A 25,258-nucleotide genomic window follows, 5' to 3' on the forward strand; every position below is an offset into this window, starting at 1 on the left:
TCCAGTATGGTCTTCATAGCTCTGTCATAAGGGTCTTGGGAAAGGTGGACACATTCATGGCTTCATCCTTTAGTTATAGAGGATTCATTACAGAAGTCAGTGACCAGAAAGCAATTTTATAGACAACCAATTACATGGATCACTTTTCCAAAATGGAGAGAAGAGGACTTTATAAAAGGCTTTGCTATGCTGTGCTGCTTGGTACATATATCTTGATTATTAGCAACGACCAAAGCTGAGTTGACTCTTTCTCTCTTTGTTTACTAGCTACTAAGTTAGTTCTATTATTTTAGGTGGGTTTTTTTTGCCATTTGGTCACAATATGAATATACTTGGTGCTATTAAATGTTGCCTCCTATGAGCCAAATAAGTGTATTCTACTCTGTAACATGTTCTTTTCCTTAGTATCAAATTAAGTATTAATGTTGCATAAAGTGGCACTGAGGCCTGTGTCAAGATGCCATAGAGTATTGAAACATTATGAAATTAATATTCAGGAGGTCTTTTGAATCCTTTACCTTGTAGCATAAGAAAGGAGAAACTATCCTTAACTTTTATTTCTACTCTAAAAAATATTTTTCTATTTTATTCTTTATGAATTTTTATTCTTTTCCTTTTTGAGCATCTTTTGGTGCTTCTGGGATATCTTGAACTACATGTCAGTGTTGAGTTCAATGGAAAATAATTTGTGATTATTGTGTAGAGTGGATTCCCAGAAATCGTCTTTCAGAATTTTCCTTAAAGGGCCCATATGCTATAAATAGATGTTAATATGTTTAATTTTTTGAAATTGCACAAATAATAGATGAATACATGCTTGTTAAAAAAAAAAAAGTCAGATAATACAGAAGTATATAGATAAACCCTTCCTGGTGGGTACCTCCTTTTCCCAAGTGGTAATCATTGTTAGGAGTTTGGTAGGTGACTTTCCAGTCATTTTTTTTGTGTGTTTACCTATCTTTATGTATATTTACATTTTAATAGTTTGTATAGCAGCATAGACCAGGTTTAAAAGCAAATATTTAAAGTTGTCTCATCTCAAATCTAACCACTCTCTTAAGACTGTAACACTAAATTTTTGTTTCCTTGTAATTTCATATTGCTCCATTTTATTATTTCTTGTAGATTTTATTATATGCACTAATATTTTTTTTTCTTTTCCATTTTTAGGTAACAATTATGGAGCTACAGGTAAGACTAGTTTTTCATTGAATTTGAGTGAAGGTAGTCCATTTTCAGGAGCATTCTGTACTTTAGGTTAAAACATAAAGAGACTTGTTCTCAGGAGAAATTTACCAAGCAGTATAGAAATGTGTCCAGGCAATGATGAAACCCATATGCATCTCAGATCTGACTTCTTGTTCTTTCAGACACAACTAGCACAGAAGACTACTCTAATCAGTGATTCAAAGTTGAAAGAGCAAGAGTTCAGAGAACAGGTACAGGTCTAATTGGTGCCTTTTATTTTGAGATGACTTCCTTGGTTTCTATTAGTATGTTCTTGGAACTCATTTAGCTAGTTTTTAAAAAAGAACGGATTTAATACTCATTTATTAATTGACTTTGCAATCTTGTCTTACACAGGAAATTTTATTCTCAAACCTGAAGGTGCTAGAGCATATCTTTATAAATTTGTGATCACATATATTTAAACAAGAACATTTGCATTCATATTATCTAGTTCCAGAACATTCCATCACCCACAAAAGGAAGCCCCATACCCATTAAGCTGTCACTCCCTATTACCTCCTCCCCCCAGCCTTTCACAACCACAAATCTGCTTTTTGTGTCTGTGGATTTACCCATTCTGAGTATTTTATATAACTAGAATCATATTAATACATGAGCTTTTTATTTTTTATTTATTTATTTATTTATTTATTTTTTTTTTTTGCGGTACGCGGGCCTCTCACTGTTGTGGCATCTCCCGTTGCGGAGCACAGGCTCCAGACGCACAGGCTCAGCGGCCATGGCTCACGGGCCCTAGCCACTCTGCGGCATGTGGGATCTTCCCAGACCAGGGCACGAACCCCTGTCCCCTGCATCGGCAGGCAGACTCTCAACCACTGCGCCACCAGGGAAGCCCAATACATGAACTTTTTAATCTGACTTCTTTCACTTAGCATGATTTTTTTTTTTTTGCGGTACACGGGCCTCTCACTGTTGTGGCCTCTCCCGTTGCGGAGCACAGGCTCTGGACGCACGCAGGCTCAGCGGCCATGGCTCACGGGCCTAGCCACTCAGCGGCATGTGGGATCTTCCCGGACCGGGGCAAGAACCCATGTTGCCTGCATCGGCAGGCAGACTCTCAACCACTGCGCCACCAGGGAAGCCCTAGCGTGATGTTTTTAAGGTTCATTCATGTTGCAGCATATATCAGTACCTCTCCTTTTTATGGCAGAGTAATATTTCATTGTACAGGTATACCACATTTTGTTAACTCATCCATCAGTTGATGTATGTTTGAGTTGTTTCTACCTTCTGCCTATTGTGAATAGTGCTGCTAGGAACATTGTTTACAAGTTTTTGTTTGAATACCTGTTTCGTTCTTTGGGTTATGTACTCAGGAGTGGAATTGCTAGATCATATGGTAATTATATGTTTAGCTCTTTGAAGACCCATCAAACGGTTTTACATTGTGGACACCATTTTACATTCTGACCACAAAGTATAAGAATTTCAACTTCTCCACATCTTCCCCAGCAAGTGTTTTGATTATAACTATCCTAGTTGCTATGAAGTGATATCTCATTATGGTTGTAATTTGTACTTCCCTAGTGACTAATGATGTTCAGCATCTTATTATTTGTATATCTTCTTTGGAGCAATATCCTTTGCTCATTTTTAAGTTGGGTCATTTGTTTTTTGTTGTTGTTGAATTGTAAATGTACTTTATATATTCTGGATATAAGTCCCTCATTAGATAATATGATTTGCAAATATTTTCTCCCATTCTGTGGGTTGTCTTTTCACTTTCTTGATAATGTCCTTTGAGGCACAAACATTTTATATGTTTTTTCTTTCGTTGTCTCTGCTTTTGGTGTCATATCTAAGAAACCATATGTATTAATTTTTTTTGGCCTATATCCTGTATTCAGCATTAAGAAAATCTAGTGGCTACAGCAGTTTTTTTTTTACATATGATTTCCATATGAATCTTATGATATGATTGGAATATTTGTTATTTTTAGATTCACAATTTAGAAGATCGTTTGAAGGAATATGAAAAGAATGTATATGCAACAACTGTGGGGACACCTTACAAAGGTAGGAATGATCTCTCATCATGTTATCTATGATTATCTTGTATTGGTGGACTTCTGGATGATTTTCATTTTTGTCTTTGCTAATCTCATTCTTTACAAGGAATGTATTTTACCTTTGTAATTCACCAGTAACAACTAGTTTTATGGCAAGAATGGTAGTAATCTAAAAATTAATGCATATTTGTTGTAAAAAAAAAAATGCTGCCATTTTAAGTGAAACTGCAAGTTTCCACTTCATTCTCCACTCTCCAGCTGAACCTAGTTTACAATTTACATATATTTTTCCAGACTCTTCTGTGTGTATCCAGACGTTTATGTAATCCACTATATATACCCATACAAACTCAGAGTTACATATTTTAGATGCTTCTGTTTTCTACTATTACAATAATGCTGTAATTGCTATTTTTAAACCAGGATTTAAGGAGAAAATAATTCATAAAAGTATTTATTTCAAGGTGGGGAAGGATGATTTGGAAGTATTACTCTGCTGACTTAAGTTATGTATGCCACTTACAAAGGATTCTAAAGATGAGCTTGAGTCTTTATGTAGTTGTTCCCTTGAAATAGTCATGACTTCAAATAATCTCTGAATAATCTAACAATTTCCCATTCTCAGTTTCACTGCCTCACTGCATTAAGAATAGTTTTATTTTGCTAAATGTTTTGTAAACCTTTCTGCTTTTTCATGGAAGGCACTGGGGCATGAATCTAAACCATTTCACATTCTTTTGTGTTTTTGAAAGCTCTTACTGTTGTGAAATAACATAAGACATTATACAGTTTTTAATTAAACAAGGACTTTCTTTAGATTCTTTCCAAAACACACTTCAAAAAGAAGAGAAAACCAACTTGGGAGTTTCCTATGGCTCATTGCAGAGAAAATTCCTGCTACAAAGACTGTTTGCCATAGCTAAGTCAACATATGTGATTCTTAGCATAGAACTGCTAAATCAGTGCCCAGCCGTGCATAGGGAATAGTATTGATTCTTTTTTTTTTTTTTTAGTTTCAACTTAAGAATTTCATACTTAATTTTCCTTTTTTCTCAGTTTTAAATTGTAAAATGAACACATATGTACAGTTTTTAAAATAACTGACACATATATAATACTAAGTATCAGGCACTGTTATAAAACACATTTTGTCTATCAACTCATCTAATCCTGTCAACAATCCAAGCAGTCTGTTTGAATTGGCACATTAATCTCTTTGCTATGCTTTTAGACGTTTCTTGGTGCAGAAGGCTTTTCAGATTACCTAGTGTGCCATACTTCTGGAAGTGGATGCAAGTATAGACTTCACATAATGCATAATTTTGAATTTATTCAAATTAAAGTTTGTCACAGTGTGACTTCATATACCTGAACTGTATTTATTCTTTAGTTTTAGATTGAAATGGAGCTTGATTAATAGATGAACTGTAAATTATACGACAGTCTTTTTAAGATGTTGAATCAAAGTATCTGAAAACCACTATATTGGCATTATTATTTCATGCATTTTCAAGTTATTTTATCTACATTGTGTTTCAGAACTGTTTAGAAAACTTGATTTAAACTTCAGTGCTTTCAGGTTTGGAATACTAGAAAATCTAGAATACTATTCTGAGTTACTAAACTCTTAAACAAAATAAAAATGATCATTTTAGTCATTGTAGGATATCTGAAGCCAACCACATAATATTTAGGAAAGAAATACCAGTTCTGAGGAATCTTTGTATTCCCTAGGTCTAGTATTTTTTTTTTTTTTGATGGTACGCGGGCCTCTCACTGTTGTGGCCTCTCCCGTTGAGGAGCGCAGGCTCAGCGGCCATGGCTCACGGGCCCAGCCGCTCTGCGGCATGTGGGATCTTCCTGGACCAGGGGACGGACCCGTGTCCCCTGCATCGGCAGGCGGACTCTCAACCACTGTGCCACCAGGGAAGCCCATAGGTCTAGTCTTTTTAAATTGCCATGCCAGAAAGATGAAGAAGAAGTTTGAGGATGGGGGGAACGTGAGAAATAAAATTGCTATAATAATTCTTGTTTTCTCTTCCAAGGGAAAAATACCAACTGGAATGCTTAGTGTATATGTAATGTAATGCAGTACAATACTTACAATGTAACACAGTTAATACAAGAGTGATGCCTCTCTCTTTGTTCCTTTGATTGTCTTTTAGTTTGTCTTTTTCTAAGTAATAAGTAGCTTATCTGTTTTTTTTTTTTTTTTTTTTTTTGCGGTACGCGGGCCTCTCACTGCTGCGGCCTCTCCCGTTGCGGAGCACAGGCCCCGGATGTTCAGGCTCAGCGGCCATGGCTCACGGGCCCAGCCGCTCCACCGCACGTGGGATCCTCCCGGACTGGGGCACGAACCCGCGTCCCCTGCATCGGCAGGCGGACTCTCAACCACTGCGCCACCAGGGAAGCCCGCTTATCTGGTTTTGTCTTTACAGTTTGATCTGTTTTTTTTTTTTATTTGACAGGTCGCAGTTTGTACCATACTGATGTCTCGCTCTTTGGAGAACCTACTGAGTTTGAGTATTTGCGAAAAGTGCTTTTTGAGTATATGATGGGTCGTGAGACTAAGGTATAAATCATGTCTGGTGATTTGGCATGTGGTTTAATTTAAAAGGAAATATGTCCCATTTTTAATACACATATTGATGTTGTATGTTTACTATTAGCAGACCATACATGCTGATAGTAAGCAATAGGTAATTGTGTTATTGCTCTTTGTTTGCAAAAGTGAATTGGCAGATCTTGCTTATATTTGTTACATTTATAAAATATTAATTTAGAAAATACTGGTGGATGATGCTCAAAAATAAAAACAAAAATTTCATTAACTTAATACTTTGTGAAGCATGTGACTGTTCTTTTGACTTCAAATCTTAGAGGTAGGAGAATAGATGGAGACTATTTCATGGAGACGTGAGGATAGCGTGGCTAGTATTGGAAATGGTCCTAATTAAGAATGACTATGTAGGGATATTTAGAAATATTTTACTTTAGTCACTGTAAGAAAGTTACTCTTGCACATATGGAATATTAACTGTTTAAAAATAACCACACTGTGTAAGTAATAATGCTTGGTTAATTTGTTTTCTAGAATGTTAAATTTATTATAAGGTCCTTGAGTATAGAGTCTTGTCTTACTGTTATTTGTATCCCCAGCAGTGTTTTTAAAAGAGCCTTATATCAGACATTTTGTAAATATATCTTTAATTGAATTGATTGCATTTAGGGAAATTCATGAGCCTTTTCTCAAAGTTTTTCATTTGAAGCAGTTTCTGTTTCTGATATTGTTTCAACTTTTTACCTTCATGAACTTTTACATTGTCCTTATATGTTGGCTGAGAATGGGATAATGAGTTTTCTAAGAAATTATCAGTGTTTTAATTTATGGGTCTGTGGGGGTTACTGAGTGCTAAACCAGTTCAGGAATTGATTTGGTAAATATATTTAAGACCTAAAAATTAGGACATAAACTCTCTTAAGAATGTTATGGGGACTTCCCTGGTGGCGCAGTGGTTAAGAATCCACCTGCCAATGCAAGGGACATGGGTTCGAGCCCTGGTCCGGGAAGATCCCACGTGCTGCGGAGCAACTAAGCCCGTGCGCCACAACTACTGAGCCTGTGCTCTAGAGCCCACGAGCCACAACTGCTGAGCCCATGTGCCCCAACTACCGAAGCCCACGCGCCTAGAGCCCATGCTCCGCAGCAAGAGAAGCCACCACAGTGAGAAGCCCGCGCACCACAACAAAGAGTAGCCCCCACTTGCCGCAACTAGAGAGAAGCCCGCACGCAGCAACGTAGACCCAACACAGCCAAATAAATAAATAAAATAAATTTATTTAAAAAAAAAAAGAGGTTATTATGAATCGTAGATTCAGCTAAACACCAGGAGCTATAGGGCTAGAAGTCGTTTGAATCCTTGACACTATAGAAGTCTAATTTCACTGTATCAGATCGTTCAAATTAAAGTAATATCTAGTGTGATCCTGAACATGAATCATAGGCGGGATATATTAATTCACAGTAATTCAGTACCTTTATTCTTAAGGACTTTTTTTTTTTTTTAATTCAGAGGCTAGCTAAAACTCATTTTCTCCTTATCTTTAAAAAACAAAGCCAATGAAATGTAACTTTCTCTTACTATGTCCTGATTGGATAGCAGCCTGTATTTGAGGTGGGGTAGATAGTTTAAAGTTACCTTGTTATTGCAGGGAAGGGGGAAAAGCATTTCTTTATGAACAGTAGCCTTTCAGGAACTTCAGCTACTCTGGTTTATTCATTGAATCTAAAGCTATCATCCCAGAGTTGTTGCTAAATAAATTATTTAGTCTTTTCTCGATTTGCAAAATGAAGAGTGTGTGACTGCCTCAGCCTGTATCTTCTGGATGTTGTGAGCCTGTGTGGGGTGAGATCCCTACAGAGTTTGAGTCCTGGAGAAAGGCCCAGCCCAGCATGAGATACATTCTGGAGTGGTACCAGTTCAGCCAGGTCTCAGGGCTCTGCATTTCCTCCTAGGCTGTGACTTGGGAGACAGCTAGAAGGGACGCTCTTGAGGCTTGGGCAGCCCCAGCTAACACATGGCTGGGAATCTGTGTTGAGGCGGCTCTCTTTATCTTCAGCATTCAGTGTGCTTTTCTGGTTACCAAGACTGAGTAGTCTTTTATTCTGCCATCACATTTTATAAGTCAATATTGAAAATTGGCAGTAGATATTCAGTTTAATTTACTTCATATTTATTGAGCACTTACTGTATGTGGTCCTTTGTTTATCACCATGATGGATAAGGAGATGAAAATTTACACCATCCCTAACTTTAAGGTGTTTACCATATAGTGCAAAAGTGGAGCTGTTTACTAAGCACAGTATGATGCAGACCATAGCACAGTGTCCTCATGTTTACTTGTGGGAAGTTCAAGGACATCATGCAGAAGGAGATGTATATACAGGCCTTTACAAGGGGGCAGAGATTTTGATAGATGAGCTCAGAGAGGAGGAAAGCCCAGACAAAGTCCAAGACAGGAAATTGAGTGTGGGCTTTGGAATGACACGTAGTCCGCTCCAACTAAAATACCAGCTCTATGAGGTGGAAGTGACTCTGCTTAGGGCTGCAGGGTGTGGAGGGCCTGGAGTGTTCTCAGAGTTTTACCTGTAGGTTGTTGGGGGGCAGCCCTGAAATTTTTTGAGCAGGGGTTGACAGAATCAGAGCTATTTTTAGACATTTGTTGATTTGCCTAATTTCCATACATTCACAAAGAATTTGAAATGGAGACCAGGTTGTGGTTTTAGAACAAGCCAGAGTATATTGTGGCCTTTGTGATTTGATCACCATCTGCCGTTGTTTCTTGTCCAGTAGGATCTGTATGTCATCCCACCTGTCTTTCTTCATCTGCTTTTGCACACAGTGTTCCCTATTTGATGAGGCAGATGATTTTTTTTTAAGACCACATATGTGATACACATTCTTATAGTATGAAGTTAAGTAAATTCCCCTTCTTTCTTCTGTCCTTGCACTTTCTTTTTCTTGGGTTTTGAGCCTCCATGCTATTTTTGATGCTTAAATTCAGCCTGTTCTCCTTTTCAATAGAAAGTGTTTCTCATTCTACCCTTTACTGACTCTCACTAAAGAAAACATGGCAGGAGAGGCCACTTCTAAACCAGGTGGCTCATTTGAACTTTTCCTTACTTCCCAGGACCTAAGGATATTGTACGTAGAGTAGACAGTCTGATTTCTTTCCCAAGGTTCAGCAGAGAGCCTGGGCTTTCCATTAAAGTGTTTTCTGACAAGCCAGGGAAGAGCTTTTAAGTCTTTACTAGGTAATCAACTGCAAATGCTGCATCAGTGATAAATTTAGAGGTGGGTTTCCTATTTAACATTGTCTAGAAGTGTGAAGAGACAACTAGCCACATTTGGATTTATTTTTTGTTTTGTTTTTTTTTGTTTTTGTTTTGACAGACATGTTTGTGCCTTGATGTGCACTATGCAGTTTCATAGTGAATATAAATGGGATTTTGGGTTTCTGAACTTGTTAAGCTATTGAAATTAAAGAAATGTTCCCTATAATTGTGAATCCCTGAATTTTAGATTTTTGGTACTTCCTAAAAACAGTCTTCATAGATAGTATACCAGAAACCATTTAAAATTTCCAGAGTGCTAATAAAAAGAATATTGAAATAGTTGCTACTTCATATTTCTCTTCCCATTTCATGCCACATATACGCTTGGTTTCTAGACTTCAGTTTAGCACAGAAGATTCTGTTCTGTCTAGGCAATACAATTTAAAGGATGAGGAAGGAAGGAGGGCTGAAACTAAAATCTTGCTCTTTGTGGGGTTTGTGGTTGAGGAATAGTATTAGTTGATCTGCTAGTTGAAATAAATATTAGAAATATGTAAAATGCCTTGCCTAGGCTTAGCACATAATAAGAATTTTTTTAAATGTTAGTTCTTTTCCTTCCTGGAAATAATTATACTTTTTTTCTAATGATGTGTGTTCCTAAAATTTTAGTTAACTCTATTATGTCATCTTTTGCTCAGTGACCTTCTGTAGTCACACACTCTTCCCCGCCCTGCCATACACACACACAGTCTTGTAACTATGAACAAAGAATGTTAGATCAGCTTTCTGGTGAGCCTTCCATCCTCTGTAGCACTACAGTAAGTAGTACTACTACTAATCCTCAGGAGAGCACTAGTACCTGAATTTGTATGTAAGCACTGAACTTGTTATCCTACTTATTTCATAAGTGGTATCTTCTTTCCTCTCTGTCTCCCTCAAACCATCTCATCTTGATACAAAATAGGGAATTTCAACCTTTGACGAGAATTTTCCACGAGCTTATGGGTGACAGTCTGACTTACGGTATATTTATTGAGATCTGCACAGTTTATGATCTTGTTTGCAAGCCACCATGTGTAATGTTCTGATTCATCCTGTTTTCTACCAAACAAAACATCTTGTGTTTATTTAAAATGTAATTTGTATTTCTATTAGGCTGATGTGCTGCATGTATTAAAAAATACCTATAAGCATGTTCATGTTCATGCAGTAGCCCGTGTTTATGAGATATATGATGTGATTTAGTTCAGGCTGAACTTGGGAGTCTCTAAATCTGATTGTTTAGAGCATATGTTTTGGCAATACATCACTTACTAGGTAGATTTCTACAAATAAAAAGCATTATAAAATGAATGAGTAATAAAGTTTCATTTTAATAAGATAGAGGGCCAAGAGCATTAGAACTGTATATAGCTTCATGCTATTGTAAATACATCTTCTTAAAATAATATCAACCCAGACCTTGTGAGGGATCCTTTCAAATTGATATTCTAGCATTGGCTGTTATTTCCTTGACCAGTACCTTCACATCATACTTCTTTGGTCGTGGCTTCCATTGAGAGCACTAAAGAATTCCACCAGCAGAACATGTCAGAATGGGGTGAGACCCATCTGCTCCACTGTCTAGTGATCGTCTCTTGTCTTTTTTGTAGACCATGGCAAAGGTTATAACCACTGTACTGAAGTTCCCTGATGATCAGACTCAGAAAATTTTGGAAAGAGAAGATGCTCGGCTCATGGTAAGCTTAAAGAATAGGCTACAAATAGAAGACAACTTTATCTCATCCGTTTACATTCTGTCTCATTTACAGAGACTTTGAGTTGGTAAGAGAAATTTAAAAGTTTTCATCTTTATTGTACTATAGCCTGAAAAATGAGAGTGAAACTACATTAAGAAAATTAAACTGAGGGCAGATCTGAATGGATGTTCTCAAGGAAAGAAGAGTCTTATTTAATAGTATATATGAGGTTGGCACCAGTATGTGCTATATGAGATTTCTGGAACTTGGGCTCTTTATGGGAAGGATGGAAAAGGCATTTGTTCTGGTATATCCAGTAATAATTTTTTAAACCGAATGATATCATGACGTTAGGTGTTTTGTAGATTACAATTCCTTATTCTACTTCACTTGATTTCTAAATACAATAATTCTGATATAAGAGTTTAAGCATTTTTTGAGCTTTTGACATATACCCTGCAAGGGAAATGTAGATAACTGAATTCTTAGAAACCTTTGTGTCAAGTCAGCTGTGACTGAAATGAAACAAACACACACTTCATAAATTATGCAAAATTCCCTTTGCCTAACTTCTTTTTGTGCTGAACCAATAATACAGTAAGAAGATCCATTCTAAGCATAGTATGAAATTTGTGCTGTTTTCCTGTCTGGCCCTTAGCTGTCTCTTTCTGCTTCCTTTTCTTGTCTTGCTAATAGCCTGTAGCTCTTCCACATCTTTCCCCCAATTTCTTTACCTATTTCATGATCCCAGTACTGCTGTTTTTTTCACTCTCCTATTTAAATCAAACAAAGATCTACTCTTTAGTGATGGGTTAGCCCATGTCTGAGTATCTCCAGTAAGAAAGACTAAGTCAATAAGTAATTACCCTTAAGAATCCTATCTTGGGCTTCCCTGGTGGCGCAGTGGTTGAAAGTCCACCTGTCGATGCAGGGGACACGGGTTCGTGCCCCGGTCCGGGAGGATCCCACATGCCGCAGAGCGGCTGGGCCTGTGAGCCGTGGCCGCTGAGCCTGTGCGTCCGGAGCCTGTGCTCCGCAACGGGAGAGGCCACAGCGGTGAGAGGCCTGCGTACCGCAAAAAAAAAAAAAAAAAAAAAAAAATCCTATCTTATCTCTACAGACTGTGTGTTTCTTACAAAAATTCTGGCTTATCTTGATCCCAAGTCTCCCTTTCTGTTGTGGTCACCAATCTGTTCTGGTTCTAATCCATGGAACTCAACCAAGAACCCACAGATGGCCTGGTTGGAGGGCTTTTACCTTCCAGGCTAAATAACCCCAGCACTTATCAGCCATCTATGAAGTTCCTTTCCTTTGACCCTTGCATGTTCTGACCTCTTTCTGGCTTCCTCTAAAGTCATCCCAGCATCCCTGACTTTTGTCCCAATACTCCATTGTATACTGTATTATTTACCTATTGTATATTTTCTGGGACAGTTGGTTATTTTGGTTAGCCTTTGTTTCTTTTGGTGAAGCATTTCTCCATGGTATCTAGTGGTCTGAAAAATATTGTCATACCTCTGTAGTTATTTCTGGTTACAGATATTTTTGATAAAGAAGTATGTAACTATAATGTATGCCCTTCATCAGTAGAGAGAATGTTGTTTTAAATTACAGCAAAACATCCAATTCTATAATCTATAGTCCACTCAGAGTGGTTTTCCTCTTCACTGAGTAAACAACTGTGTGTTTGTGAAAATAAAAATCTCCAATGCAGTTTGAGCCCGTTGACACAATTCTTTCATTATAGTCCAGTTTAAGAAAATATTTTAAAATGATGGATGTAAATAGAAAGCTTTTATTATCTTTATTCATTCTCCTGTAGCCTCTTTTTTATCTTGATGTTGGGATATAGCCAACCTCTCATCTTACTGTTGGGCTACATTTTGTCAGGATTTAGAATATAGTATAGACTCATCCTAAGTCACTGCTTTGGCAAATGTGGTAGGAAACATTCCCCCTCACCCCACACACACACATACAGCCTTAGATTGGTTTGTCTTGAAGGAAACTAATCGAATTGATTACATGTAAATAGTGAACCATCTAAAAACCTTTTAAGGTGGATGGAAAAGTTTCTTTCTTAAGGTTTTTTTTTTTTTTTTTTTGCGGTACGCGGGCCTCTCACTGTTGTGGCCTCTCCTGTTGCGGAGCACAGGCTCCAGACACGCAGGCTCAGCGGCCATGGCTCACGGGCCCAGCCGCTCCGCGGCATGCGGGATCTTCCCGGACCCAGGTACAAACCCGTGTCCCCTGCATCGGCAGGCGGACTTTCAACCACTGCGCCACCAGGGAAGCCCTCTTAAGTTTAATTAAAAAGAAATCTTTGAAAAGCTTTACACTATTCTTTTGTGAATAAAATGGTATTCATTCTAGATAGGGATGAAGTGGTGACTGACTTCCTGAAATAATCCTTCCTTAGCCCAGAGGCTGACCTGCCCAGAAAGAAAGTCCCACTCTTTCCACTACTTTTTTTTTTTTTCTACTACTATTTTAAGCAGAGTCTCATCCATCATTATCTTTGGCTTAATGAATGAGTTCAGTTGACAGTCACCTACTTCTCTTCTGTTGGGTTGGCCAAAAAGTTTGTTTGTTTTTTTTCTGTAACATCTTACTTGTTATGGCAAATGTAGGAAAATTGAAGACATGGACGATACGATTGTTGCCCTTGTGGAACCTTTAATTTTAGGGGGAAGGGGTAGCATCTTCATTCATACATGAATAAAAGATATGCTTAAGTAATGTAATTCAAATAATAAAAATAGATGCTTAGGAAAGATGAACTAAGTTATGGTGAGCATGAAGTGAGGGAGATCCCAAAGATGACTTATCAATTTGAGTCACCTTTTGTCAGCATAAAGAGATTTTTGGTACAAGATAGAGTGACTCATGATTGTTTCCTTATTTGATGGAAAATTAAGATTACTGTTGATTGAGAAAGTTGAAACATAAGTCACATTTGCCTTAAGATTGCTGTCATTCATAAAATAAGTGGTAAGAATCATTGTCTTTGAACAAGCCTCCTAAAGAAATTATAACTTGTTTCATACCCCAATGAACTGTAGCTGATTAGAGCAAAACACTGCTAAGAATAGTGACTTCTCTTTTTCTGTGGAAGTATCCAATAGAAAGATACCTATATGTGTAGAACGCAGAGCTTTTTAGGGTTTTATTAAATAATTGTTTAAAAGCTATTTAGTCACATTAGTTTTAAATATATGTTCCAGATGGACCATTTCTGTAATTTGTTGTAACCGCAGCTACAGTTTCCCCTCTATTAAAAATCAACAGTATTGACTATTTTGTTATTGTAGGTTTGGGGGCTACAAAGCTGGTATAAGTAAACCAAACAAACCCCGTCATATTGCAGAGCTCCCTCCCCTGTCCGTTAGTATTTGGGATGCTTGAGAGAGTGTGGATTGCACTTTTTGCTGAGAGTGTGCAGCCACGTCAGCATTTACGTTATTTAACAGGTATGAGAGGAGGGATACTTCCTAAAAACTTTGCTTTATGACCCTAATGATTATATGTTTGCTTTGTGGCATTGATCGAAAACTGTCCATGACTGCTGGTAAGGTATTTTTCAGTATGTCCCCTCTTTACCGTATCTCCCCTCTCCTTAGTGACTTTTATACTGTTTATTTGAAAAACCCTACTACAGAATACAACAGTTATTATTTAACAAGTGGTTTCAGAGTTTAACCTAATTTGAAGAATGTATTTCATAGATGACAAACCATTATCTGTTAAGTAAGAGTAAATTATAGAGCATAAGTAAAGTCTGGTTTATTTGAGGGTCACAATGTGTAGAGAAGGAATACTAGTCCTTCATTTGACAAGTCTCAGAGCCTCTGTTTCTTCACAAAAGTATGTTGGATTATTCTATCTCTAAGGTTCCTTTTCCTCAAAGTATTAAATTAGTTATAAATTTTAAAGTTTTAGATTTCTTGCAAGTGGGAAAAAATTATCTTCTATGCAGCAGGTAGAAGTTAAAGAAAGTGCACACACAAGTCTCAGAGCCTCTGTTTCTTCACAAAACTAACGTTATCTTGTTAGGATTGTTGGAGAACCAAAATACGTATAGTGCCCGCACTGGGGTTTTGTGATCACGGTGGGGCTGGTGGTGGTGGTTCCTGAGCCACATGTAGTGATGAGTAGAACGAGTCATTCCGAGAAGGTGAGACTTGGAAAGGTAAACCAATAATGTGTGTAAGATAAACCATGAAAGACCTCACTACAACAGTCAGGTCACTTTATAGGAATGAAACCAGCTCAAAACATGTCCCATCTCCAGTTTCAGCACCTCTGAGTGCCACCACATGCAGCTTTGCTTGGTGAGAGCTAGCCCTCAACAGCTCAGCCCCTGTGTGACTTTGAGCAAACCTTTTGCATCTTTCTGGCCCTTATTGCTAAAACAAGTATGTTGGATTATTCTATCTCTAAGGTTTTTTTCCCTCTAAAGTATTAAGTTAGTTGTAAATTTTAAAGTTTTAGATTTCATTCAAGTGGGAAAAAATTGTCTTACATGCAGCAGGCAGAAGTTACAGAAAGTGCACATACCAAATGCACATACCTTTGTGTTCCCTAGAGCAGCCTCTTCCCTCCTCTCAGTTTTTAGCTTATTGTGCCTGGTTTGTGATGGTTTAGGTAGTGTAAATGGCAAGAGTAGACTGGATGTTTGAGTTTCAGGGTGGGAGCAAGAGTGAATACGGAAGTCTTTTTTTTTAATTAATTAATTTTATTTATTTTTGGCTATATGGGGTCTTTGTTGCTGCACGCGGGCTTTCTCTGGTTTTGGCGAGCGGGGAGGGGGCTACTCTTCGTTGCGGTGCGTGGGCTTCTCATTGCGGTGGCTTCTTTTGTTGTGGAGCACGAGCTCTAGGCACACAGGCTTCAGTAGTTGCGGCATGTGGGCTCAGCAGTTGTGGCACTCGGGCTCTAGAACGCAGGCTCAGTAGTCGTGGCGCACGAGCTTAGTTGCTCCGGGGCATGTGGGATCTTCCTGGAACAGGGCTCGAACCCGTGTTTCCTGCATTGGCAGGCAGATTCTTAACCACCGCGCCACCAGGGAAGTCGCAATACGGAAGTCTTTAGCTTGTCTAATTGAATAAGACTGCCCTGGAAGTACACCATCAAACTTTTTTTTTTTAAAGAGAGTGTTATTTATTTAGGATAATTACAGTAAGAAAGTTTATTTTAATCAGGTGCTAAATCATCTCTTGGAATTGAGAGGTTCTTTTGTTATATAGAAATCTCTTTTAAAATGTGTTTCTAGGAATATACTTTTCTCTTTAGAGTGTTAGCAAACTTAATGACACGTTTAAACTGGATGGCTATTTTCTTGATGACTCCATTAAAAGAAAATTGTTCTATTCTGATGAGAAAGATTAGGCATGTTTTCATTTCTCATCCACTGTAGTCATTTTTAAAGATTGATCTTCTGTTGACTTTGTTATTGCTTTGCTTTCATGCTGATCCTTTGTGTTGTGTCAAGTTCTTGACCAGTCCTTACCCTAGACCAGTCTTGTACTTAAGTTAATGTTTCTGACTTCTCTCCTTTTGGCTGAAATTTTAAAAATCTCTTCCAGATTAATAAAATCGTCAGAACTTTTCAGCATCGTTAGGTATAAAAGTTCTCCATTCTAGTTGAGGTTTACCTTTCCGTTTGCGTGGTCTCAGTAGATGCATGCAAGGTGGATTCAAGAAACAAATGCACATAAAAATGATGCATAGTGAAAAACACTGCACGTGTAAAACATATATTTGTTATCTTAAAAGTGGTTTTACCTCTTGATATTGTTAGAATTACATGATATGTGATCATTGCGAAAAAACATTGCAAACAGTTCAGAAACATTACATAGAAGGGGAGATCTTCATGATTTTCAGCCTCCCAGCTGTCTCCACCTTGCCAAGGTCATGTTTGCTAATGATGTGGTGAACATCCCCCAGCTTTATAATTATGTATTTGTAATTATTCCTTTATCATTTAAGTATTTTATTTTATAAAAATGAGAGTATGCAACGGCTTGCTTTTTTCACTTATTTTTATATAATTCCACCTCATTACAAACTGATTTACCGTATTCTTTGATTGGTTGATTATATGGATGACCTACAGCTGAGTTCATCAATTTCCTATCCATGGACACTTAGATTATTTCAGTTTTTCAGTACTTAACAAGCATAGACACAGGGAGCATACATATATTTCACATGCTTTTGCCAGTTTTCCAATAGGATGTTAGCCTTATTGTGTTGTGTGTTGCAGATATTTTCTACTTTGTCTTTTGATCTTGCTGTTCCTTACTAACTGTACATTAAATATAAAAGATAAATAAAATGATGCTTCTGAGGTTGGTTACACTAAGAACAGACTCAGATTTTATAAACAGCTGTTTTTGCTGATGCTGTTTTAAAGCAAATCAGGAAGCTAATTAATAATCTTGGTTTATGACCATGTTAAATAGGACATAGAATTTATTTAAGGAGGTTGCTATAGTAAAAGTGTGTTTGCAGAGATTGGGTCCCCTTGAATAGAAACTTTGGTTTGGGTTATCATTCCTGAAACCATTCCTGTGTATATACTGTTGTATATACTGTTGATATACAAGAGTTATTCATTGATAAAATTGACATATTTTAGGAATGATGATTCAACATATAGACACACTGTATTCACATTCATCAACATTTCCCCCCAGATTTTTGGTGGTAAATTGAAATTATGTAAATCAAATTGTAATGTGTGCTTTAATGGAATTATGAAAGAAATCCTTTTATAAATCAAATAATCATGACTTAATTATGTCTAGCATATAAATATGTACTTAAGGTGTAAAGTACATCTTTAATTGTGTTGTTTAAACTTTTAAATTAAAGTTCCAAGTAAAATCTCCACTACATAGTGTTATATTTACTTAGGATGGAAGGGAGCTATTACAGATTCCTAAGCCTATCCTCCCTTGATTTGGGGAGATGTGAGAAAAATTTAAGTACATTCTGTTTAATCCTTTGAAGTTCATATACACATATAATCTCTGTGTTATGTTGTCTTAAAACTAATCCAATAAGCTTTTTTTCTTCCTGGCTTTGTAGTATACTTCACCTCGCAGTGGTATCTTCTGAGTAAACCGTCAGTCTGTGCTTAGTTAGCATGTGGTGAGTGAAGAATAATATGTCTTTTGTCTTTTCTGCAAAAATTAAATGTATTGCATGATACTAACCATTATGCTGGAGTTCTTTTGCTCTTTTGTTTAATGAAAATATGATTATGCTATGGGTTAATATAGGGATTTTCTGTTAATTTTGCTTTATAGATTAATAATATATAGATTAATAATCACCACCAGTAAATGTTACATAATTCTAGGAAATTTTAGTTCTTTCAACAGTAGTTGAAAGTTTCAGAATTGGTCTTTGAAATTTTGCTAAAGAATCCAAAAAAATCTTTATGTATTTTATATTCCTTTTTGTTTTTTATTTCTCAAGAATGGTCTTTGAAGTTAATAAAGATTATGAGAGAAAAATGAAAAATCATTTTCTAGATAAAGGTGCTGTATTTCGCGAATCCAGAATGTAAAATATTGTAAAGCCTTCTTAGAGTCAAGGCTAATCCGAAATAATGAGCACTAGTAAAATTGATTTTAAAATAAATGGCAGTTTTATTACTTCCTGGGATCATGCAGTATAACGAAGTAGCACATTTGTCCTGAGGAGGAGACCCTTAGGCAGCCTGCTCTAATTGAATGTGGCTGTTTTTAATTAACATATTATTACAATGAGGGGGAGGCATCTAAAAAGTTTGGACACAGTTGGCTGTCCTCACATTTAAACACCCCTCCCATCACCTCCACATATTATCCATGCTGTTAGTGTGATTTAGCACCCCTAAAAATTTAGGGTACGTCTTTACCTCAAACTTTGCAAGAATTTTCACAAGTGACAAATAAGCTGTATCACAATCTATAGAACTTAATTATAATTAAATTAAAGGTTCTCTGATTATTAAGCTAGTGTTCAACTAACAGTATCAAGTTTTAAAATGTTAATATATAGCATTTTTTAACGTTTTTGCTTTAAATATCCTTTCTGCCTACATTTGAATCTCATTTTTATTTTTAATGTCAGTTGCCTTAGTGATTTTCTAAAACTGTCATTAGTCTTGTAAATCCCAAATCTAATTCAATAAGTCTTAACATTTACCTTTGTTTATAATATTATAAATACTGTATCATGCTTGTTATTGCATTTAAATAGTATCATTTATCACTTGAGAGGTATACTCTGTAGCATTTCCGTTGATTGATTGTCTCCTCAGCTTTTAGTTTGAAAAATTTCAAACAAGATTTGTAAAAATAGTACAATGAACATCCATATACCCTCCACCTACATTTACCAGTTATCAACATTTTGCCAAATTTTCTCACTTGCTCTCACTCTTGCTTTCTCTCCATATATATTTTTCCCTCTGTGACGTTTGACAGTTGCTTGCAAACATGGTGCTTGCAAGCATTTGACAGTTACTTGCAAACATAAACTAAATACTTTACCAAGTATCTTTAAGAACAAGGGCCTTTTCCTACATACAATACAGTTACGACTCTCAGGAAATTTAATATTAACACAATGCTCTTATCTAATATATAGTAAATATCCACATTTTTCCAAATAATGTCTCATAATTTTTAAAATTCCAGGATCCATTGAAAGATTGCACATCGCATTTTGTCGTCATGTTCTTCAGGTTTCTTTTGAACTAGAAAAGTTCTCCCAGCCTTTTTTGGGTCTCTCATGACATTGACATTGTGCAGCATTATTGAATCATGCATGAACTTCTTTTCCTGCAACAGTGCAAGCTAACGTTTGAAAGTAATAACTGACAAAGGGTTTTAAATGTCATAGGAGATCTTTTTCTTATCTTCTCTACGTTTCTAGGACTAACATGAATGTTGAACAAGTTTTATAAATAGTAAACTCTTGGAGATAGATCACGAGTGGTGGATTATATTGTTCATTTACAAGTTGAGAAGACCTTGATACTCTCTCTAGAACTAAAATATATTTGAAAAGTTTGTCTCTATTACTTAATCTATTTTGGTATTTTATTTTTATGCATTTTTAACCTCATACTTGATTTGACCACTGGCTTTTAGCATCTTAATTAGAGAAACCTTTTTAGGAAGGTTTAGCATCATGTTTCATAGCAGATTACGGTTTTAAAATTAAGTTTGTTAATTTCACGAGGCATACATAGCTTTTTCACACCAAAATGCTGTTATCCTCCGCCACCATGCCTGGCATCCTGGGAGAACTGCAATATGTAGAAAAATCATTACATTAGGGAAAAAGGAAGAACCTTTTGTCCTCTTAAATCCAGTCTGGGTTCTTGTGAGATTCTGCCATGTCAGCATGTTTACTCCTGGCTTTCTGCAGTCATGACCTGGTAGCCTTCAATATGTGCTGAAAGGTTGCAGTTCCAGATTTCACTTAAAAATACTGCTTTCCAGGACTGCTGACTAAAAGGTCATTCCAAGAACAGTAATTTTTAGAAGATTCCTTTAGGATTTAATGCTTAGAATATTTCTGCTTCAGTCCTCAGACCATAGAATATAATCTTGATATAATTTTACTTTAACTTGAAAAAATAAATCTCACGAAAGTTAGCTTTAAAAGGTTTTTCTTTCTCCCTCCCTTCCTCCCTCCCTCCCTCCCTCCTTCCTTCCTTTCTTTTTAAATTTTTATTGGAGTATAGTTGCTTTACAATGTTGTGTTAGTTTCAGGTATACAGCAAAGTGAATCAGTTACACAGATACATATATCCCCTCTTTTTCAGATTTCCTTCCCATTTAGGTCACTACAGAGCATTGAGTAGAGCTCCCTGTGGTATACAGTACGTTCTTGTTAGGTATCTATTTTATACATAGTAGTATACATATGTCATTTTCTTTCTTTCTTTATCCTAACCCTTTTTCTTTTCCAGTCATGGCTCCGGCCTTCATCTTGAAGAAGTGGGGAGAGTGATGCTGGGCAGGCCTGGAAAACTGTGCACGTTTGCTGTTCTTAGAGAACGAAGCTGTTATTCAGGGCCCCTCATGTAGCCAGAAGACCAAGAAAAATCTGACATTGGCCACAGAAAGATTGCAGACTGCCTTTAAAATAGATTATATCAGTGGAGAAACGGTGATAGTTTTTTTTGGGGGGGATTCTTCAGTTTTTCTGTTGGGAAGAGTTTTGTGTTGTTTAAAAGATACTTTGAATAACTTAACCTGATTTATGGGCTCATTTAATGTTCCTTTCTTCCATTCTTTTTGTCCCTCTTTTTAAAGAACTGCTTGCCTTTCCTATTTATTTTTAGGGTGATTTTTTTAAAAGACTTGTGCAATACATTTTGAGGTGGAACTTAGTGGACTTTTTCCTGATATATTAGAGCATTTAATTGACTATTTTATCCAGATTGATTTGTTGAATATTTGCTAAAGACTAGTTCTTTAAGCTATGACATATGATAAATCCAAATGGCAGTACCTCATTGTTTACTTAGCTTTTGTACTTATATTTTTCAGAGGAAAAAATACTACTGTAAATTGTAAATAGTCAATACATAACTGTATCGTATGCAAATCTGTGACTGTTGGCAATGTCATCTCAGAAGAACAGATAAATAAAGTTTATTTACTATATAAAATGTGCTTATTGTGTTTTTTCCTAAATTGAAATCTATTTCAAAATAGTTAAGAATTTATGTTGTATCTGGGTGAATATAATGAGGAACTATTTGTCAAGAGAGCTGAATAGCTAAGCATTTGGATTTTTTTTTTTTTTTTTTTGCGGTACGCGGGCCTCTCACTGTTGTGGCCTCTCCCGTTGCGGACCACAGGCTTCGGACGCGCAGGCTCAGCGGCCACGGCTCACGGGCCCAGCCGCTCCGCGGCATGTGGGATCTTCCCGGACCGAGGCACAAACCCATGTCCCCTACATTGGCAGGCAGACTCTCAACCACTGTGCCACCAGGGAAGCCCAATATTATTTTTATGCATTTAATTATTGAGTATTTTTCTAATGTGTGAATGGATGTACAGAAGGATAGGCCGTGTGTGTGTGTGTGTGTGTGTGTGTGTGTGTGTGTACACATGACTACATTTATAATTCTGTTTATATTAAGGCCCATTAAAATTTCTGTGAAAACTTTTTTTTTTTCTTTTTTTTGCAGTACGTGGGCCTCTCACTGTTGTGGCCTCTCCCATTGCGGAGCGCAGGCTCAGCAGCCATGGCTTATGGGCGCAGCCGCTCCGTGGCATGTGGGATCTTCCCGGACCGGGGCACGAACCCGCGTCCCCTGCATCAGCAGGCGGACTCTCAACCACTGCGCCACCAGGGAAGCCCCTTGTGAAAACATTTTTAATTGCCTAATATTTTACCCTCAATATTCCATCATTTAATGCCATGTTCTCTACTGTTGAACATTTAGGTTGTGTGTAATTAGTCACTTTCATTCAGTACTCCATGACGGTCTTGCTATTCATATTGTAAGCACACTGGAAAGAACAATCCAGGACCAACCTGTCTTTTTCTCAACAGCCTTTGGTTGCCAAACACGGACACACTTCAGAAGACTGTGTGCCAGGTTTGTCTGGCACCCTTTCCCCAAACATTCCAAAGATGTGACGCACGGGTGAGCATTCAGAGTCAGTACACTCTTAGAACACTACGTTTCAAAGCTGGGCTTCACCCATATTTGGTTAAAGTGTTAAAGCTGCATTGAAATAGCTATGCCTGAAGCATACTCTCCGTGGCGGCAGTGCGGGGGCGGGTGAGGGTGCAGGCAAGGCCGCGACATTCTTTCCATCCTCCGGCCATTGTAATAATAACAATTTCCTGGTGCCTTCCTTTGGGATCCTCTTTAGTCAGGCTTTGCTGTTTGTTACGTTCTTCAGAAGTGTCCAAATGCCAAACATGTGTGAACATATGACACTTAGTAAACAATATGGCCGTTTAAAATTTTACTCTGACGATTAAATGCAGTTAAAATGCAGCTATGGGTACATCTCTTATAATTTTCCAATTGCTTATTCCCCTGCTGCAGGAAGGCTGCTTCTTGCTTACCTCACACCCAGATTGGGCTGCCCTCCCCTTTTAAATGGGGAATGTGTAGTGTGTTTCCATGTCTGTCATTTCTCTTTCCACTACTGTGTGTTGGGAGTGAGTAGAACATATCATTTGTCTTTTTCATTCCAGGTTTCCAAGAAAAGTTAACTCAGGATCCAGTGTGGCTCATGAGATCCTGGACATTATGTCTGATGCTATGATTGGGTGAGACTTTTGGGAAGTCTTTGAGAGCATTAATTAATGTAATTTACGGGCAACCAGGAAGGAAATGAATCCTTATGACCCAGTGAGCAGATTGTGGTAGATTGGATTGTTGTTTCCAATTCTTCTCTCCCTCCCTATATTTGGGTTATGCATCCACATACTTCGTTATCTGACTTTGAAGTACCTACTGTTGTAGTGGGTGGAAATACATTTCTCCACCAACACTGAGATTGGCTGTGTGACTTTAGTCAATGAGTTTTGAGTGGACATGACTTTGCCACATCTGAGCAGCAGTTTTAAGAGCCCTTGCTTAGTTCAGCTATTGCTGCTTTATCACTGCCATGAGACTGAGTTAATGGGTTCTCCCTTAGCTTGGACCCTGGGATAGTGACACATTGACCAGACGTGTAACAGAGTGAGAAATTATTATTATTATAAGCCACTGAGATTTGGGGATCGTTTGTTACTGTAGCATAACTTAGTGAAAACTGACACATGCAAAAGAAAATATTTTTGCAGGATAAAGTGATGTCTTTAGTTTTTAGAAGTTTGACTATGTAGTGTCTTGGTGTGGATTTCTTTAGGTTTATCTTAGGGTTTGCCCAGCTTCTTGAGTCTACAGGTTTATGTCTTTTGCCAAATTTGGGAACTTTTCAGCCATTATTTCTTTCCTTTTTTTTTTGGTTTTTTAAAAGTATTTATTTATTTATTTATGGCTGTGTCGGGTCTTAGTTGCAGTATGTGGGCTCTTCGTCACGGCATGCTGGCTTCTCTCTAGTTGTGATGTGCAGGCTTCTCTTTAGTTGTGGTGTGTGGGCTCCGTAGTTGTGGCACATGGGCTCAGTAGTTGTGGCATGTGGACTTAGTTGCTCCGCAGCATGTGGGATCTTAGTTCCCCGACCAGGGATTGAACCCACGTCACCTGCATTGGAGGACGGATTCTTAACCACTGGACCACCAGGGAAGTCCCCAGTCATTATTTCTTTGAGTATTTTTTTTAGCTCTACCCTCTTTCTCCTCTCCCTGCTCTCCTTCTGGGACTCCAATGACATGTTAGATCCTTTGTTATAGTCCCACAAGTCCCTGAGGCTCTGTTCGTTTTTTTTCCTCCAGTCTAATTTCTCTCTGTTGTTCAGATTGAGTAATTTCTCTTGTTCTGTTTTCAAGTTCACTGACTCTTTTCTCTGTCCCCTCCATTCTGCTGTTGAACCTGTCCATTGAGTTTTTAATTTCAGTCATTGTATTTTTCAGTTCTAAAATTCCCACTTGGGCCTTTATATCTTCCATTTCTTTGCAGAGATATTCTGCTGCTTTGGTGAGACCTTGTTTTCTCATTTATTTCAAGCATGTTTGTAATGCTCATTGAAGAATATGTATGCTGGCTGCTTTAAAGTCTTTGTCCGATAAAGGATGGGATAGAAATCCAGATTCTCTACTAGGCCTTCATTGACACCCAAGGTGGAGAGGGTCTCCTCATCACTGCTGGGTGGGGATGTAGAGTTAACAGTTGCCCACTAGACCTCCACTGAACCATGGGAGGGGTGGTAGGGAGGGAGACCTCTTTACCTTTGGGTGGTAGTGAAAGTCCACTCTCCCCTGGGCCTCCTCTCCCTCTACCCCAGCAGGAAAGGGGAGGGGACCTAGTTGCTGCTGGTGGGGGTGGAAGTCCAGGCTTCCCATATGGTCTCCACTGACATCATGGGGATGGGTGCGATTGGGAGGTCTCATTGCTACCCACCAGGGATGAAAGTCCCTGCTTCCTGCTCAACCTTCTCTGACATCACCCTGCATGAGTTTTGGGTCCGTCCTTATAGCTTGGCAGTTGTTAGAGGTCTAGGCTCCCCACTGGGCCTTTGCTGACAGGGTTGGGAGGGGGGTCATTGTTTTTTGCTGGAGGTTTCTTTTGGTGTGTGGCTGGAGTGGAGCCGTGGTTGTCTAAAAGCTCTGTGTCTTGCTAGGCTGCCCCTTTCCTGGTTCTTTGCTACCGGTTTCCAGGTAGCCAGTTTCTTCAGGTCCAAGTCTGCTGTATATGAGGCAGAGAAAGCCTCGGGAACTCATGGCATGTCACTCCTCAGGTCCCAAGCGTCCTGGCCAGTCTGCCTCCTTCCTCCTCT

At 37.9% G+C, this 25,258-nt stretch overlaps 1 protein-coding gene across 8 annotated transcripts in view; it reads left to right on the forward strand.

The window, feature by feature from the left end:
- GOLGA4 (golgin A4) overlaps nt 1–21,519 on the forward strand; it is a 105,589-nt gene extending 84,070 nt beyond the window's left edge. For 4 of the 8 annotated variants that reach the window (XR_004528477.2, XR_004528478.2, XR_002178735.3 and 1 more), the window contains 7 exons: nt 1,171–1,191; nt 1,371–1,439; nt 3,192–3,267; nt 5,729–5,832; nt 10,749–10,920; nt 17,931–17,993; nt 20,815–21,519. Coding sequence is in view for 4 of the 8 variants with exons in the window: in XM_033864551.2 (XP_033720442.1) it covers nt 1,171–1,191; nt 1,371–1,439; nt 3,192–3,267; nt 5,729–5,832; nt 10,749–10,835; nt 17,931–17,960 (387 nt within the window). In the remaining 4 variants the exon portion in view is untranslated. The remainder of the gene's footprint in view (nt 1–1,170; nt 1,192–1,370; nt 1,440–3,191; nt 3,268–5,728; nt 5,833–10,748; nt 10,921–17,930; nt 17,994–20,814) is intronic. The other 4 variants (XM_033864551.2, XM_073810993.1, XM_033864553.2 and 1 more) reach the window with 2 other exon arrangements.
- Nucleotides 21,520–25,258: the final 3,739 nt, after the last annotated feature.

The sequence above is a fragment of the Tursiops truncatus genome, chromosome 10 (assembly GCF_011762595.2).
Source record: "Tursiops truncatus isolate mTurTru1 chromosome 10, mTurTru1.mat.Y, whole genome shotgun sequence".
Lineage (NCBI taxonomy): Eukaryota > Metazoa > Chordata > Mammalia > Artiodactyla > Delphinidae > Tursiops > Tursiops truncatus.